This window comes from Oncorhynchus tshawytscha, linkage group LG07 (genome assembly GCF_018296145.1).
Source record: "Oncorhynchus tshawytscha isolate Ot180627B linkage group LG07, Otsh_v2.0, whole genome shotgun sequence".
NCBI lineage: Eukaryota > Metazoa > Chordata > Actinopteri > Salmoniformes > Salmonidae > Oncorhynchus > Oncorhynchus tshawytscha.
Genome location: NC_056435.1, coordinates 61,693,578 through 61,709,649, shown reverse-complemented (window position 1 = coordinate 61,709,649; position 16,072 = coordinate 61,693,578). Strand labels below are relative to the sequence as shown.

The following is a 16,072-nucleotide window of genomic DNA, read 5'->3' as shown; positions in this document are numbered from 1 at the left end:
TTATTATTAAAGGGGTAGTACAGTTAAAAACGTGATTGTCCTGTTTAAAATATGAAATAAATATATTTCCATAATACTATGAAATTGGGATGGAGCCTGTTCAGGTGGGATGTTTTTTTTCTTCTCCCAGATCATGCTGTCACAATCTGATCTGATTGTAATAAACCAATGACAGTTATTCTGGGTAAGGGGGTGGAAGGGGGTGGGCTCTAGACCATCCTATCAGTCAATCAGGGTTGTGTATCTTCAAATTTGTTTCCTAATGCCCACATGGTCAGACTGAGCATTTCAAGGGCAAAAGGAGGTTCAGGGAAATAAATGATCTGAAATGTAATTGAGTTATTTTCATTAAATAAACACACACAGTGATTTATTAGACATGCAGTGATGATTTTAAAACATGTAATAAAAAGTATACATTGTGGCTTTAGAATCAGTCCCAATAATGTTAGTTTGAAGTTTGAGGATCATTTTCTTTAAATATGTTTTTTTTTGGTGGGGTTTACGTAGAGGATTATGTCTACCCCAATATTATTTTATTAGTTGAGCTTTTGGCAAGCAAAGTGGCCTATGGTGCCAAACTTACCACAAATCCAGCACACATTAAAAGCACCTATAACATTCTGTCTAACATTGGAGCTATATGTCGTTATCTCTGTCTGACTCTACCTCTGTCTCTAACTCTGATTCCATCTCTCTTCCTACTGCTGTCCCATTTCTCTTCCTCTGTCTCTAACTCTGACTTCCTCGATCTCTGACTCTCTCTGTCATTGACTTGCTCTCTCTGACTCTTTCTCTCTCTCTGACTGTCTCTGATTCTCTGTCTGACTCTCTCTCTGACTATCTGTCTGTCTCTTTCTGCCTCTGCCTCTCTCTGGATCTCTCTGACTGTCTTTCTCTCGGACTCTCTCTGTCTCTGACCCTCTCACTCTGTTTCTGACTCTCTCTTTCTCTGACTATCTCTCTACCTCTGCCTCTCTCTGACTATGTATGTCTCTCCCTCTCTATCTCTCTCTTTTTCTCTCTCTCTTTTTCTCTGTCTGTCTGTCTGTCTCTGACTCTGACGCTCTCTGACTCTGACGTTCTCTGTCTCTCTCTCTCTCTGTTTCTGACGCTCTCTGTCTCTCTCTCTCTCTGTTTCTGACGCTCTCTGTCTCTCTCTCTCTCTGTTTCTGACGCTCTCTGTCTCTCTCTCTGCTCTGTAGCGATGGAGGAACTGGACGGTGATGAGGTCAGAGTGTCCTCTAAGGGGCGCATTGCTGAGCGAGATATAGTCCAGTTTGTGCCGTTCCGGGACTATATTGACCGCCAGGGCAACCAGGTGCTGAGCATGGCACGGCTGGCCAAGGACGTGTTGGCAGAGATCCCCGAGCAGCTGCTGGGTTTCATGAAAACGAGAGACATCGGGCCCCAGCCTGCCCTGCCCACCTCCACCACCACTACCGCCCCTCTAGGACTCAACAACCTGTGCATCTGAATGTGGGGTTTGGGTGCGGTGGTGTCAGAGGTCGGGGGGTCTTAGGTCTAGGGCCATAGGGCCATGGTTTGGACCATTTTCAGTTGTAGCGAATACCTGAAGAGACACACTGAAGCAGTTGGTGTGCACATGAACACACACACACACACACACACACACACACACACACACACACACACACACACACACACACACACACACACACACACATACACACAGGCAGTTGCTGTCCTAGTCAGAGGGGTAGACTGCAATAGCACTGAAAGCTTTTTCACTACCGCTCCTTCCATGTTGAAGTCAGCTATTTTCCTGATTCTTCTTTTATCTCACTGCCGTAGCGATGTCCTGCCTGGTGGACACAGCCCCCCTGCTGTGATGTAACGACTCTACAGCTCAACGGGGGTCAAATGCAGCGTGACCTTTGGGTCGAGAACTGTTGGAACTGCCTCCGCGGTCGCCAGCCCCTTACCTAACCCTTAGCTTATTTCTTATTTAAGGGTTCAGGGATCGGTCGCAGTTAAACGTCAGAAAAAGCAAGAGTTTGTGGACTTTTTGACGGACATAAAGAGAGATCGATGTTCACCTTTTTTCCTATGCCTCTCTAGTTCTGCATGCAATGAGTGTTTCATCCCAGCATCTTCTTGTGGTCCGAAACAAAAACAGCAACAAACTGGCCGCTTGGGTTGCCATGGTAGTATTCTACTTTGACCCCTCTCTGGCTAATGTATATTTTTCATGTGTATAATGACACTATAAACATTGCAGAAAGTCAGTTAATATCCAAAACAAGTGAAAAACACAGTATCTTCATGTTTGGTGTCTACTCAGGGCATTTCTGGAGGCTTTTGGTTGAGTTTCTCAAAATGAGGGAGACCCAAACAATATGGCATCTGGACAGTTGTGGTCTCAGCCTCAGCAACTGGAGTCATTGTGTTTATATATCTTTACAACATTTTTGCAAGGACTGGTTCATCTTGTCCAGGGGTTGATTGAATAGTGAATATATTGTGCTATGCCAGTCCACACTATATGTTTATAGGTAGTTGAATGTTACTTCTTGAAAAAATATATTCCTGATATATTCCACGTGTTGAAATGTATATGTTAATTAGTATGGCCTATGGATGGCTATATTTCAGATCAGAAAATACATTTAGAGACAGAATGTGTAAATATTGAAATAACTTTGGTCACAAGGGCCTGCTAGCTGCCAATTGCGTACTTCTGTTCAGAGAAAAGCCTTCATCTTCAAAATGAAGGGTCGTAAATTGAAATTGGCTTGAGAAGGAGCATAGCTTGAAATACTCCCACCTCCGTTTCTTTTCATCCACCATACAACTGGTCGTCTGATGTCCCTGCACAGGTTATTTGTGGCCCAAACATCGGTCTGAATATACCTGGCTGTGACCCCACTCTCCAAGGGTGTCTCAGGGGGAGTTGGGATATGCAAAAAGCACATTTCCAATTCACACATACAGGTCTAAGTCACATGTATAAAATAGGACAATAATAAGCACCCACCAAATTATTATTATTTTATTAGTACAGTACCGAGTCAGCTATTTTAAAACTTGTCCTTGATTTCCTCCTTCCAAATTAAAACTTTTCCTAGCTTTTGCCCGGTGATTAAAAAATGAATCATTTATGAAGTGGTCGGTCAATGGTGGGAAAACCTGCTCCATCTTTCAAAATCTGTGGAGCGTGCTCCTGTTTAGTTTCAGAAAGACTCGGCATGCGCTCGCTGAACAAAAGTGCTTAGATGTAGCAAAGAACGCATCAACGATTCACGGTCACCAAGTCCATCCATTTTTTTCTGGAAAGAGGAGAGAAAGAGAAGGGGCCTCAGCATAAGTTCTTCTCAGAAGTGTGGTCCCTCGCCACAGCCTGTTTTGAGGGAGTTGGAAATGGCTGCTTTACATAGCAAATGTATGCATGATTTATTTCCGCCACAGCTCTGGTTTCTGAGATATGGGTCTATATTTTCATTGTTGTTTTGGCTGGGCTCATAGGCTCTACACTAGTTTGTTTACAATGCATGTAATGCATTCTTTTTTGTACTAGTCTTTTTATTATGCCTTTGTTCTTTGAGAAATGCCTGGCTAGAAGGGATCATTCAAACAAAGTTTTTATTTTGCATTCAAGCATCTATTGTGATTTGTTTGATTTCTCTCTCTCTTTTTCTTTCTCTGTTTCTCTTTCTCACTCTCACTCTTTCTCTCTCTCTCTCTCTTTCTCTCTCTCTCTCTCTCTCTCTCCCTCTCTCTCTTTTTCTTTCTCTGTTTCTCTTTCTCTCTCTCTCTCTTTCTCTCTCTCTCTCTCTCTCTCTCTCTCTCTCTCTCTCTCTCTCTCTCTCTCTCTCTCTCTCTCTCTCTCTCTCTCTCTCTCTCCCTCTCTCTCTCTCTCTCTCTCTCTCTCTTTCTCTCTCTCTCTCTCTCTCTCTCTCTCTCTCTCTCTCTCTCCCTCTCTCTCTCTCTTTCTTTCTCTGTTTCTCTTTTTCTTTCTCTGTTTCTCTTTCTCACTCTCACTCTTTCTCTTTCTCTCTCTCTTTCTCTCTCTCTCTCTCTCTCCTCTGTTTCTCTTTTTTCTTTCTCTGTTTCTCTTTCTCACTCTCTCTCTTCTCTCTCTCTCTCTCTCTCTCTCTCTCTCTCTCTCATACACTGCACACACATACCTTTGTTCCCATCTCTCCATTCATTCACTCTCTCTTACATAGTGGTAGTTTACCGTAACATTTTTGACCGTGCCAACAACGGACATGGCTTCTCTTGCAGTTTTTTTTATTTCTCTGTTAGTAAATTGCATAACAATAGTTTGTTGATGTCGGTGCCAAATGTCACCGTTCCATTTTCACAGCACTTAAGGAGAGTGCTTGGACCTAACCATATATTGGAAAGATTGTGGGGTGGCCCTTAGATACCCTGGGAAGAGAGAAACCATGAGGGAATCTTTTGAGACCAAACTTTAGGGAAACGATCAAGCATTTGGGGCATTGTGACAGGAAGTCAACTAGAGACAATACCAGTGCTGGACTTGGACAGCAGCTCACCGGAGCTGAGTATCGGCACGTCAAATGTTCTACTGCTTGAGCTCCTGTTACTCTTAGAAAACATTAGCTAAAAAGTATTGTGGAGCTGAGTACCGGAACCTATTTCAATCCAAGTCAAGCACTGGCTATAGAATTAGATGGACAGTAGTATGAAGAGTTGTCTTAGGACTCAGGAAGAGATATGGATATGTGGCCTTAATTATGTCATAATCCCACGTGTGTTTGTGTCGGGAGGATTCTATTTTTATATTATTCAATGAAGTCATAATTGCATTATTTTGCATGCTAACCTGATTAGTCGACACACTGCTGATGGTTGTGGTCGTCAAAAATAACTGTTCTTCACATTTGAAATGGACTAAAACATTCCTATTTGGCGAGTGTTCTGTGCTTGGTTGGTTTTGTACGAGACTGGATTGTGTATTGAATTTTGTCAATGTTCTTTGTTGTACACTGTATAGTATACAGGAACTGCCAATATAATAACCCCAAAATATGATAGAACATTTAAATAGTAGATGGATTTCTAGTAGACCGTTTTTAGTGCATGTGTGTAACAGTGTTATAAAGTCAACCTCACATCACCTGCTGAACATTTTAGCATAAAGCATGACTGTCTGGCTTTGTGTTCAGTGTAGCTTTTGCTTATAAGTATAACTAATGTAAATATATCGGAGTTCCTGTACAGAATATTATGTGATCAGTCTTCCTCCAGATTTTCTTTCTTAAATGACTCTATAAATGTATATCAATGTCATGCCATGTCCATTTGTGTTGGTCAAAACCTATTTGTAAGTTTGTACATTTGTTTTATATATCTTTAGCTTAGAAATCAAATAAAGATATATTATTAAGCCTCATCTCAGTATAAAAGTTGGTAGATTATATTTGTTCTATGAATTAACAAAATCCTGTTTCAAGAAAAGTCAGTGACCTGGATAGTGCATCTCACTTCCCCAAAGAAATCATCATATTCATTATTATTGTGCATGATGGATGTCTGCCCTTACTGTTGTCCGTAACTATTACTTCTATGACCAATTGGCCTACATGGTAATCTGTGAAATTTAGAGAAAGCCCTCACAGTGAATTTGTAATACAGAGACTTAAATACACCATATCTAGTTACATTAACACATTTATAGGTGTCATATATTAATGACATTACTGGTCATACATTGACCAACACTTTCAAGCATTTAAAATGTTTTTGTATATTAGTGTGCATGCTGACCATAGACTGTACAATGAGTGGACAAAACATTAGGAACACCTTAATATTGAGTTGCACCCCCTTTTGCCCTCAGAACAGCCTCAATTCGTCAGGGAATGGACTCTATAAGGTGTCAACTGTTCCACAGTGATTCTGGCCCATGTTGACTCCAATGCTTCCCACAGTTGTGTCAAGTTGGCTGGATGTCCTTTGGGTGGTGGACCATTCTTGATACACACAGGAAACGGTTGAGGGTGAAAAACTCAGCAGCGTTGTGTAATGAACACGAGGGGAGACCGAGAGCTGGTTTCAAGCGCAGTGCACAGCAGGTGTTTATTGCAGAGGACCACAGGAGGAGACAGGTAGCTGGGTCCAGGGGCAGGCAGAAGGTCATACACAGGAGGAGGCAGGTAGCTGGGTCCAGGGGCAGGCAGAAGGTCATACACAGGAGGAGGCAGGTAGCTGGGTCCAGGGGCAGGAAGGTCATACACAGGAGGAGGCAGGTAGCTGAGTCCAGGGGCAGGCAGAAGGTCATACACAGGAGGAGGCAGGTAGCTGGGTCCAGGGGCAGGCAGAAGGTCATACACAGGAGGAGGCAGGTAGCTGAGTCCAGGGGCAGGCAGAAGGTCATACACAGGGGGTCCAAAAGAGCAACAGTACAGGCAGGGAAAAGGCTAGTAACATAGTCCGGGAGATAACAGGAAATCCGATAGGCTAAAGTACATGCAGGGAATAGGCAAAATGCTTCGTTAGTGAGGCAGACAAAAACTATCATACACAGGAGGAGTAAATCACAGGAAACCCAGCGTTACGAAAGACGTGTGTCACAAAACAAACAATACCTCACAGTGATGGGGTGCAAAGAACTGAACTAAATAGTGTGTGTAAATGACAAACAGGTGTGTGAACAGGTGATCAGAGTTCAGGTGATTTGGATCTGGAGAGTGAACTGCGTTCAGGGGATCTATGTGTTTGTGAGTGTGAGCTGGAAGGTGGGCTGGAAAGTGATCTGCGTTCAGGGTATCTGTATTTGAGGGTGTGGGCTGGAAAGTGATCTGCGTTCAGGATATCTGTATTTGAGGGTGTGGGCTGGAAAGTGATCTGCGTTCAGGGTATCTGTATTTGAGGGTGTGGGCTGGAAAGTGATCTGCGTTCAGGGTATCTGTATTTGAGGGTGTGGGCTGGAAAGTGATCTGCGTTCAGGGTATCTGTATTTGAGGGTGTGGGCTGGAAAGTGATCTGCGTTCAGGGTATCTGTATTTGAGGGTGTGGGCTGGAAAGTGATCTGCGTTCAGGGTATCTGTATTTGAGGGTGTGGGCTGGAAAGTGATCTGCGTTCAGGGTATCTGTATTTGAGGGTGTGGGCTGGAAAGTGATCTGCGTTCAGGGTATCTGTATTTGAGGGTGTGGGCTGGAAAGTGATCTGCGTTCAGGGGATCTATGTGTTTGAGGGTGTGAGTTGGAAGCAGACGTTACACGTTGCAATTCTTTCTTTCTTATTAGGGCGATGCACATGGGCTACTAACATCTTACTACACAACATAAACTTAGTATTACTTTCTTAGCTACAGTATACATATCTCCCTGGCATATTACATCATTTCTGCAGCAACGTACAAGACATTTTTGGACTCACCTTTTTGTACTGTGCTCACTTGAACAGGAAGGTGGCGTGGCGATCCTTCTTGTGGGCAAATTTTGTCATCAAAGTCTGGCATTCTCTGAATTGATGGTGCTTTCAAAACAACTGGGAACTGAGAAAAAAAACAAGGTTGAATCATGATAACGTCATTGATCTTCAGGTTGTAGCTCTAGAAAGAGGCCAGAATTACAATTACGAGTTGGATGTCCATTCAAAAAGTATTTTCCCAGTTGGAGCTAGTTTATTCCTGACTTCCCAGTTGTCTTGAACTCACTAAAGTCAAGTTTTCGCAGTTCCGAGTTAACAGTTGTTTTGAGCGCGGCTCAAATCATGCTTCATTGACAGCATGACCAATGTTGAATGTTTATCATTTTAAACTTAATCCCAGATTTCGGACCACACAGCCACTCCACTGAATAACAGGCTAGTGATTGCTTTGAAATGCTTGCAGTTAGCCACTGTCACTGATTTCTTCCAAACCACTCATTATTGAATTTGTGATTTCCAACTTGTTGTGTAATGTTTATGGCCGATGAGCACCGATATGTTTTATCTATAATTTCTCTTCATATGACAAGGATTAAAAAGGATTTGCCAGTATATTGTCGACTTGATTCATGATGATGACTGCTAGCTAAGATTTTGAAAGTATGATGTTGACATGATCAGTCCAATCAAAGCTACTGTACATATAACGTGATTTGACGTCATTTTATCTGTGGCCAATGACCTTGAGCCTTCTTGGATGGGCACTTCTAATGTAACTCTATGGCAGCACCCAAAGGGCTAGAACACAGACAATCACAGCTCAACGCTCCATATTTTCTTCTGGCTTGCCCCACCACCACAGAAAGCACTGAGCTAGGCTGAAACATCTGTATTTTGGAGTTGGCTTACTCAAGAAAACAAAAAAGAGACCATGTTTGTATGTGGTTTTATTACCTCAAAGATATATAAATTTTTTACATTGTTTGCAAACTGGTATGTGACAAGTATTAGCGCCAAAATAACATGCAAAACAGGCAAGCACTGTTTGACAGGTCGCCACTGCCTCCCACTCCCTATAGGCCATTACCCATGCGCACACTGATCCTGATGCACACAATCACAAAAACAGAATCAATTTCCTAATCCAAAAACCAATAGCCCATCACCCTGAAGAGTAATCTACGCTATCCAGTGCCCGGGCTCCATATTATACATCGGGATGACCACACGCACTGAGAATACGCATCACAGAACACAAAAGCTCTATTTGATGCAAGGACACGAACTACCCTCTAGCAGGGCACTTTATTCAGCACCAACACACTGTCAATGAACTAAAGATCTGGGCTATAGAGAAAATGCAGAGGAATGAGAGAGGGGTGATTTTGACCATTTCTTGCTACGAAAAGAGGCTAAATGGATCCATCTCCTAGACACTGTCGCCCCCCACAGATTAAACTAACAACTACAGTTGAAGTCGGAAGTTTACATACAGGACAATAATAACAGTCCTTAATAACAAACTACAGTTTTGGCAAGTCGGTTAGGACATCTACTTTGTGCATGACACAAGTCATTTTCCAACAATTGTTTACAGACTTATTATTTCACTTAAAATTCACTGTATCACAATTCCAGTGGGTCAGAAGTTTACATACACTAAGTTGACTGTGCCTTTATACAAATCAATCCCAGAACAACAGCAAAGGACCTTGTGATGATGCTGGAGGAAACAGGTACAAAAGTATCTATATCTACAGTAAAACGAGTCCTATATTAAAATAATCTGAAAGGCCGCTCAACAAGGAAGAATCCACTGCTCCAAAACCAGCATAAAAAAAGCCAGACTACGGTTTGCAGCTGCACATGGGGACAAAGATCATACTTTTTGGAGGAATGTCCTCTGGTCTGATGAAACAAAAATAGAACTGTTTGGCCATAATGGCCATCGTTATGTTTGGAGGAAAAAGGGGGAGGCTTGCAAGCCGAAGAACACCATCCCAACCATGAAGCACGGGGTGGAAGCATCATGTTGTGGGGGGTGCTTTGCTGCAGGAGGGACTGGTGTACTTCACAAAATAGATGGCATCATGAGGAAGGACAATTATGTGGATATATAGAAGCAACATCTCAAGACATCAGTTAAAGCTTGGTCGCAAATGGGTCTTTCAAATGGCTGAAACATATTAACCTGTAAAAGAAAAGGGTTCATATTGAAACAAAAAGGATTTAATTTTTTGTGGCAAAATGGCTTAAGGACAACAAAGTCAAGCAATTGGACCTCAATCCTATAGAAAATTTGTGGGCAGCACTGAAAAGGTGTGTGCGAGCAAGGAGGCCTACAAACCTAACTCAGTTACACCAGCTCTGTCAGGAGGAATGGGCCAAAATTCACCCAACTTATTGTGGGAAGCTTGTGGAAGGCTACACGAACTGTTTGACCCAAGTTAAACAATTTAAAGGCTATGCTACCAAATACTAATTGAGTGTATGTAAACCTCTGACCCACTGGGAATGTGATGAAATAAAAGCTGAAATGAATAATTCGCTCTACTATTATTCTGACATTTCACATTCTTAAAATAAAGTGGTGATCCTAACTGACCTAAGACAGGGAATTTTTACTAGGATTAAATTTCAGGAATTGTGTAAAACTGAGTTTAAATGTATTTGGCTAAGGTGTATGTAAACTTCCGACTTCAACTGTATAGGTAAACTGTTTTCTCTAGTATACATAGTCCTTCCTAAATTCCTAAATACACTGAACAAAAATATAAATACGACGTACAACAATTTCAAATATTTGACTGAGTTACAGTTCATATAAGGACATCTGTCAAGTGAAATAAATGTATTAGGCCCTAATCTATGGATTTCACATGACTGGGGATACAGATATCTGTTGACCAGTCAGTATCTGGTGTGACCACCATTTGCCCCACGAAGCATGGCACATGTCCTACGCAGAGTTGATCAGGCTGTTAATTGTGGCCTGTGGAATGTTGTTCCACTCCTCCTCAATGGCATGTTCAAAGTTGCTGGATATTGGCTGAAACTGGATCACACTGTTGTACATTCAGAGCATCCCAAACATGCTCAATGGGTGACATGGGTGAGTATGCTGGGACATTTTCAGCATCCAGGAATTGTGTACAGATCCTTGAGGCATTATGATGCTGAAAGATGAGGTGATAGTGGCAGATGACTTGCATGACAATCAAATTTTATCTGTCACATGCACATGGTTAGCAGATGTTATTGCGAGTGTAGCAAAATGCTTGTGTTTCTAGTTCCGACAGTGCAGTAATATCTAACAAGTAATCTAACAATTCCCCAACAACAACCTAATACACACAAATCTAAAAGGGTGAATGAGAATATGTACATGTAAGTATATGGACGAGCGGTGGCCGAGTGGCATAGGCAAGGTGCAATACATGGTATAAAATACAGTATATACATGTGATATGAGTAATGTAAGATATGTAAACATTATTAAGGTGGCATTATTTAGAGTGGCATTGTATGAAGTGACTAGTGATCCATTTTATTAAAGTGTCCAGTGATTGGGTCTCAATGTAGGCAGCAGCCTCTCTGAGTAACTGATTGCTGTTTAGCAGTCTGATGGCCTTGAGATAGAAGCTGTTTTTCAGCCTCTCGGTCCCAGCTTTGATGCACCTGTACTGACCTCGCCTTCTGGATGGTAACGGTGTGAACAGGCAGTGGCTCGGGTGGTTGATGTCCTAGGTGATCTTTTTGGCCTTCCTGTGACATCGGGTGTTGTAGGTGTCAAGAAGGTTAGGTAGTTTGCCCCCAGTGATGCATTGTGCAGACCACACCACCCACTGGAGAGCCTTGCGGTTGAGGGCGGTGCAGTTGCCGTACCAGGCTGTGCAACAGCCTGACAGGATGCTCTTTATTGTGCACTGTAAAAGTTTGTCAGGGTTTTAGTTGACAAGCCAAATTTCTTCAGCCTCCTGAGGTTGAAGAGGCACTGTTTGCGCCTTTTTCACCACACTGTCTGTGTGGGTGTGGACCATTTCAGTTTGTCTGTGCTGTGTATGCCAAGGAACTTTAAAACTTTCCACCTTCTCCACTGCTGTCCCTTTGATGTGGATAGGGGGGTGCTCCCTCTGCTGTTTCCTGAAGTCCACGATCATCTCCTTTGTTTTGTTGACATTGAGTGAGAGGTTGTTTTCCTGACACCACACTCCGTGTGCCCTAACCTCCTCCCTGTAGGCTGTCTCGTCGTTGTTAGTAATCAAGCCCACTACTGTTGTGTCATCTGCAAACTTGAAGATTGAGTTGGAGGCGTGCATGGCCATGCAGTCGTGGGTGAACAGGGAGTACAGGAGACGGATGAGGGGCAGGCATGGTCTAATAAGCAACATGGCGGGTATTCGGGCAGGTCTCCACGAACAGTCTCGGCTGGGTTTGACTGTGAGTGACTCAGAACTGGCTCTGGCTGACAACTGTTCACTGTCAGAGTTGGGTGTCTCCCTGGAAACGTTCCCAGTCATCAAGCAGGAGAGCCGGAATCTGTGTGCCATAAGCAAAGGAGGCCCCGACTGGAGCCCCGACTGGGGAAAAATGGTCATTCCATCCGGAATTCTATGTTGGGAAGGTGGGCATCTTTCTAGAGCTCCGCCTTTCTGATCTGATCACTGACATTGTGATTTTACCTTGGTGCTTTCAAGAAAAAAAGCAAGAGTGTCACTTGCCACATCATCATGATGATGTGTTTGGCATTATCATGATGTGTTAAGTGACACTATTGCTGTGTTCAAAACAACCTGGAAATGGTTGACTTCAGTGTGTTCAAGACAACTTCCCCCGAGTACCCAGTTGTATTGAAAGCACTATTTGCTTCTTGAAAATCCATTATCCCAACTACTTACAGTACCAGTCAAAAGTTTGGACACACCTACTCATTCAAGTTTTTTTTTAAAAATTCTTACTGTTTTCTACATTGTAGAATAATAGTGAAGACATCAAAACTATGAAATAACACACATGGACTCATGTAGTAACCAAAAGTGTTAAACAAATTAAAATGTTATATTTGAGATTGCCTTGATGGCTTTGCACACTCTTGGCATTCTCTCAACCAGCTTCATGAGGTAGTCACTTGGAATGCATTTCAATTAACCTTGCTCCTTGTTAAAAGTTCTCTCCTCAATGCGTTTGAGCCAATCAATTGTGTTGTGACAAGGTAGGGGTGGAATACAGAAGATAGCCCTATTTGGTAAAAGTCCAAGTCCCTATTATGGCAAGAACAGGTCAAATAAGCAAAGAGAAATGACAGTCCATTTTTGCTTTAAGACATGAAGGTCATTCAATGTGGACAATTTCAAGAACTTTGAAAGTTTCTTCAAGTGCAGTCGCAAAAACCATCAAGCGCTATGATGAAACTGGTTCTCATTAGGACTGACACAGGAAAGGAAGAGCCAGAGTTACCTTTGTTGCAGAGGATTAGTTCATTAGAGTTAACATTACCTCAGATTGCTGCCCATATAAATGCTTTAGAGTTCAAGTAACAGAAACATCTCAACATCAACTGTTCAGAGGAGACTGTGAATCAGGCCTTCATGGTCGAATTGCTGCAAAGAAACTACTACTAAAGGGCACCAATAAGAAGAAGATACTTGCTTGGGCTAAGAAACATGAGCAATGGATATTAGGCTGTCTGTCTGATGAGTCCAATTTTGAGATATTTGTTGGTTCAATCTGTCATGTCTTTGTGACGCAGAGTTGGTTAACGGATGATCTCAGATTGTGTAGTTCCCACCGTGAATCATGGAGGAGGTAGTGGTGTGGGGGTGCCTTGCTGGTGACACTGTCAGTGATTTATTTGGAATTCAAGGCACACTTAACCGGCATGGCTACCACAGCATTCTGCAGCGTTATGCCATCCCATCTGGTTTGCACTTAGTCCCACTTTCGTTTGTTTTTCCACAGGACAATGACCCAACACACCTTCAGGCTGTGTAAGGGCTATTTGTTCAAGAAAAGCGTGATGGAGGGCTGCATCAGATGACCTGGCCTCCACAATCACCCAACCTCGACCAAATTTAGATGGTTTGGGATGAGTCGGACCGCAGAGTGAAGGAAAAGCAGCCAACAAGTGCTCAGCATATGTGGGAACTCCTTCAAAACTGTGGGAAAATCATTCCAGGTGAAGCTGGTTGAGAGAATGCCAAGAGTGGCTACTTCGAAGAACAAAAAATATATTTGATGTCCTAGGGGCAGGCAGGGGCAGGGGCAGGCAGATGAGCACGCCCTTGTGAGGACCCAGTGTTGACGGTGGAAATGTTGTTTCCTACCTTCCCTACCTTGGAGTGGCCCGTCAGAATGTCCAGGACCCAATTGCACAGGGCAGGGTTGAGACCCAGGGCCTCCAGCTTGCTGATGAGCTTGGAGGGTACTACGGTGTTTAATTCTGAGCTGTAGTCAATTAACAGAATTAGCACGAAGCATCGTTACCCATCGCTCCACAAAAGCCGCGGCCCTTGCAGAGCAAGGGGAACCACTACTTCAAGGTCTCAGAGCAAGTGACGTCACCGATTGAAATGCTATTTAGCGCGCACCACCGCTAACTAGCTAGCTATTTCACATCCGTTACACTTGACAGATGGCATCAAGCTCCTCCACCATCTTTTCATTTTTCTGCATCTCACGACCGTTCTTCTTTGTGATCCGAACACCTCTACCTTAGATTCGTCTGTCCATAACACTTTTTTTCCAATCTTCCTCTGTCCAGTGTCTGTGTTCTTTTTCCCATCTTAATCTTTTATTTTTATTGGCCAGTCTGAGATATGTCTTTTTCTTTGCAACTCTGCCTAGATGGCCTGCATCCTGGAGTCACCACTTCACTGTTGACGTTGAGACTGGTGTTTTGCAGGTACTTTTTAATGAAGCTGCCAGTTGAGGACTTGAGGAATCTGTTTCTCAAACTGACACTCTAATGTACTTGTGCTCTTGCTCAGTCGTGCACTGGGGCCTCTCACTCCTCTTTCTATTCTGGTTAGAGACAGTTTGCTCTGTTCTGTGAAGGGAGTAGTACATAGCGTTGTATGAGATCTTCAGTTTCTTGGCAATTTTTCACATGGAATAGCCTTCATTTCTTAGAACAAGAATAGACTGACGAGTTTTAGAAGAAAGTTATTTGTTTCTGGCCATTTTGAGCCTGTAATCGAACCCACAAATGCTGATGCTCCAGATACTCAACTAGTCTAAAGAAGGCCAGTTTTGTTGCTTCTTTATTCAGAACAACAGTTTTCAGTTGGGCTAACATAATTGCAAAAGGGTTTTCTAAAGAACAATTAGACTTTTAAAATGATAAACTTGGATTAGCTAACAGGGGTGATGGTTGCTGATAATGGGACTCTGCACGCCTATGTAGATATTCCATAAAAAAATCTGTCATTTCCAGTTACATAGTTATTTACAACATTAACAATGTCTACACTGTATTTCTGATCAATTTGATGTTATTTTAATGGACCAAAAAAATTGCTTTTCTTTCAAAAACAAGGACATTTCTAAGTGACCCCACACTTTTGAACGGTAGTGTGTATATTTATTTTACCTTTATTTAACTAGGCAAGTCAGTTAAGAACAAATTCTTATTTACAATGACAGCCTAGGAACAGTGGGTTAGCTGCCTTTTTAAGGGGCAGAATGACAGATTTTTTACCTTGTCAGCTCAGGGATATATATATATATATATATATATATATATATATATATATATATATATATATGTTTGAATGGTAACTTCCTTCACATTCATTACTACGAGGCCAACTGTGCATGCAACTCTTGATAGTCTACCTTTCTTTACACATATATATATATATATGTGTGTGTGTGTCAAGAAAGGTAGACTATCAAGAGTTGCATGCACAGTTGGCCTCGTAGTAATGCATGCGAAGGGCTGAGTAATATAAGTTACCATTTAAACATCGTAGACCACTAAATGTTTGTTTATTTGAAAGATTTGAATAGATTAGTACTTTGGATGTCTTGTCTCTCCTTTGAAATATTCACATTTTGTTTAAACTTTCTGTAGAATTATTTGGCCAGAAATGAGCTTATAGTGACACCTAGTGGTCGTCAATAACATAATCCCCGGTAATTAATAAAAACATGTAAAAAATACTGTACTTAATTTTGCTTTCAGAAAATATGCATGACCATGATAATAACATGAATGTAACGAGTATAAATTAAGGCTATTAGGGGCTTTTGAATATGGTTTTGCCGGATCCATTCCACAGTTTACTCCTATTGGGTGGCTTCCGGGTCTAATAAGCAACATGGCGGGTATTCGGGCAGGTCTCCACGAACAGTCTCGGCTGGGTTTGACTGTGAGTGACTCAGAACTGGCTCTGGCTGACAACTGTTCACTGTCAGAGTTGGGTGTCTCCCTGGAAACGTTCCCAGTCATCAAGCAGGAGAGCCGGAATCTGTGTGCCATAAGCAAAGGAGGCCCCGACTGGAGCCCCGACTGGGGAAAAATGGTCATTCCATCCGGAATTCTATGTTGGGAAGGTGGGCATCTTTCTAGAGCTCCGCCTTTCTGATCTGATCACTGACATTGTGATTTTACCTTGGTGCTTTCAAGAAAAAAAGCAAGAGTGTCACTTGCCACATCATCATGATGATGTGTTTTGCATTATCATGATGTGTTAAGTGACACTATTG

General features: G+C 42.4%; 1 protein-coding gene across 3 annotated transcripts in view; it reads left to right on the top strand.

Moving 5' to 3' along the window:
- Nucleotides 1-3,711, top strand: part of LOC112246238 (copine-9-like) — a 145,467-nt gene extending 141,756 nt beyond the window's left edge. For all 3 annotated transcript variants that reach the window (XM_042324781.1, XM_042324782.1, XM_042324783.1), the window contains one exon: nucleotides 1,206-3,711. In XM_042324781.1, the coding sequence (XP_042180715.1) occupies nucleotides 1,206-1,477 (272 nt within the window). In that variant the 3' untranslated portion in view covers nucleotides 1,478-3,711. The remainder of the gene's footprint in view (nucleotides 1-1,205) is intronic.
- The last annotated feature ends 12,361 nt before the right edge of the window (nucleotides 3,712-16,072 follow it).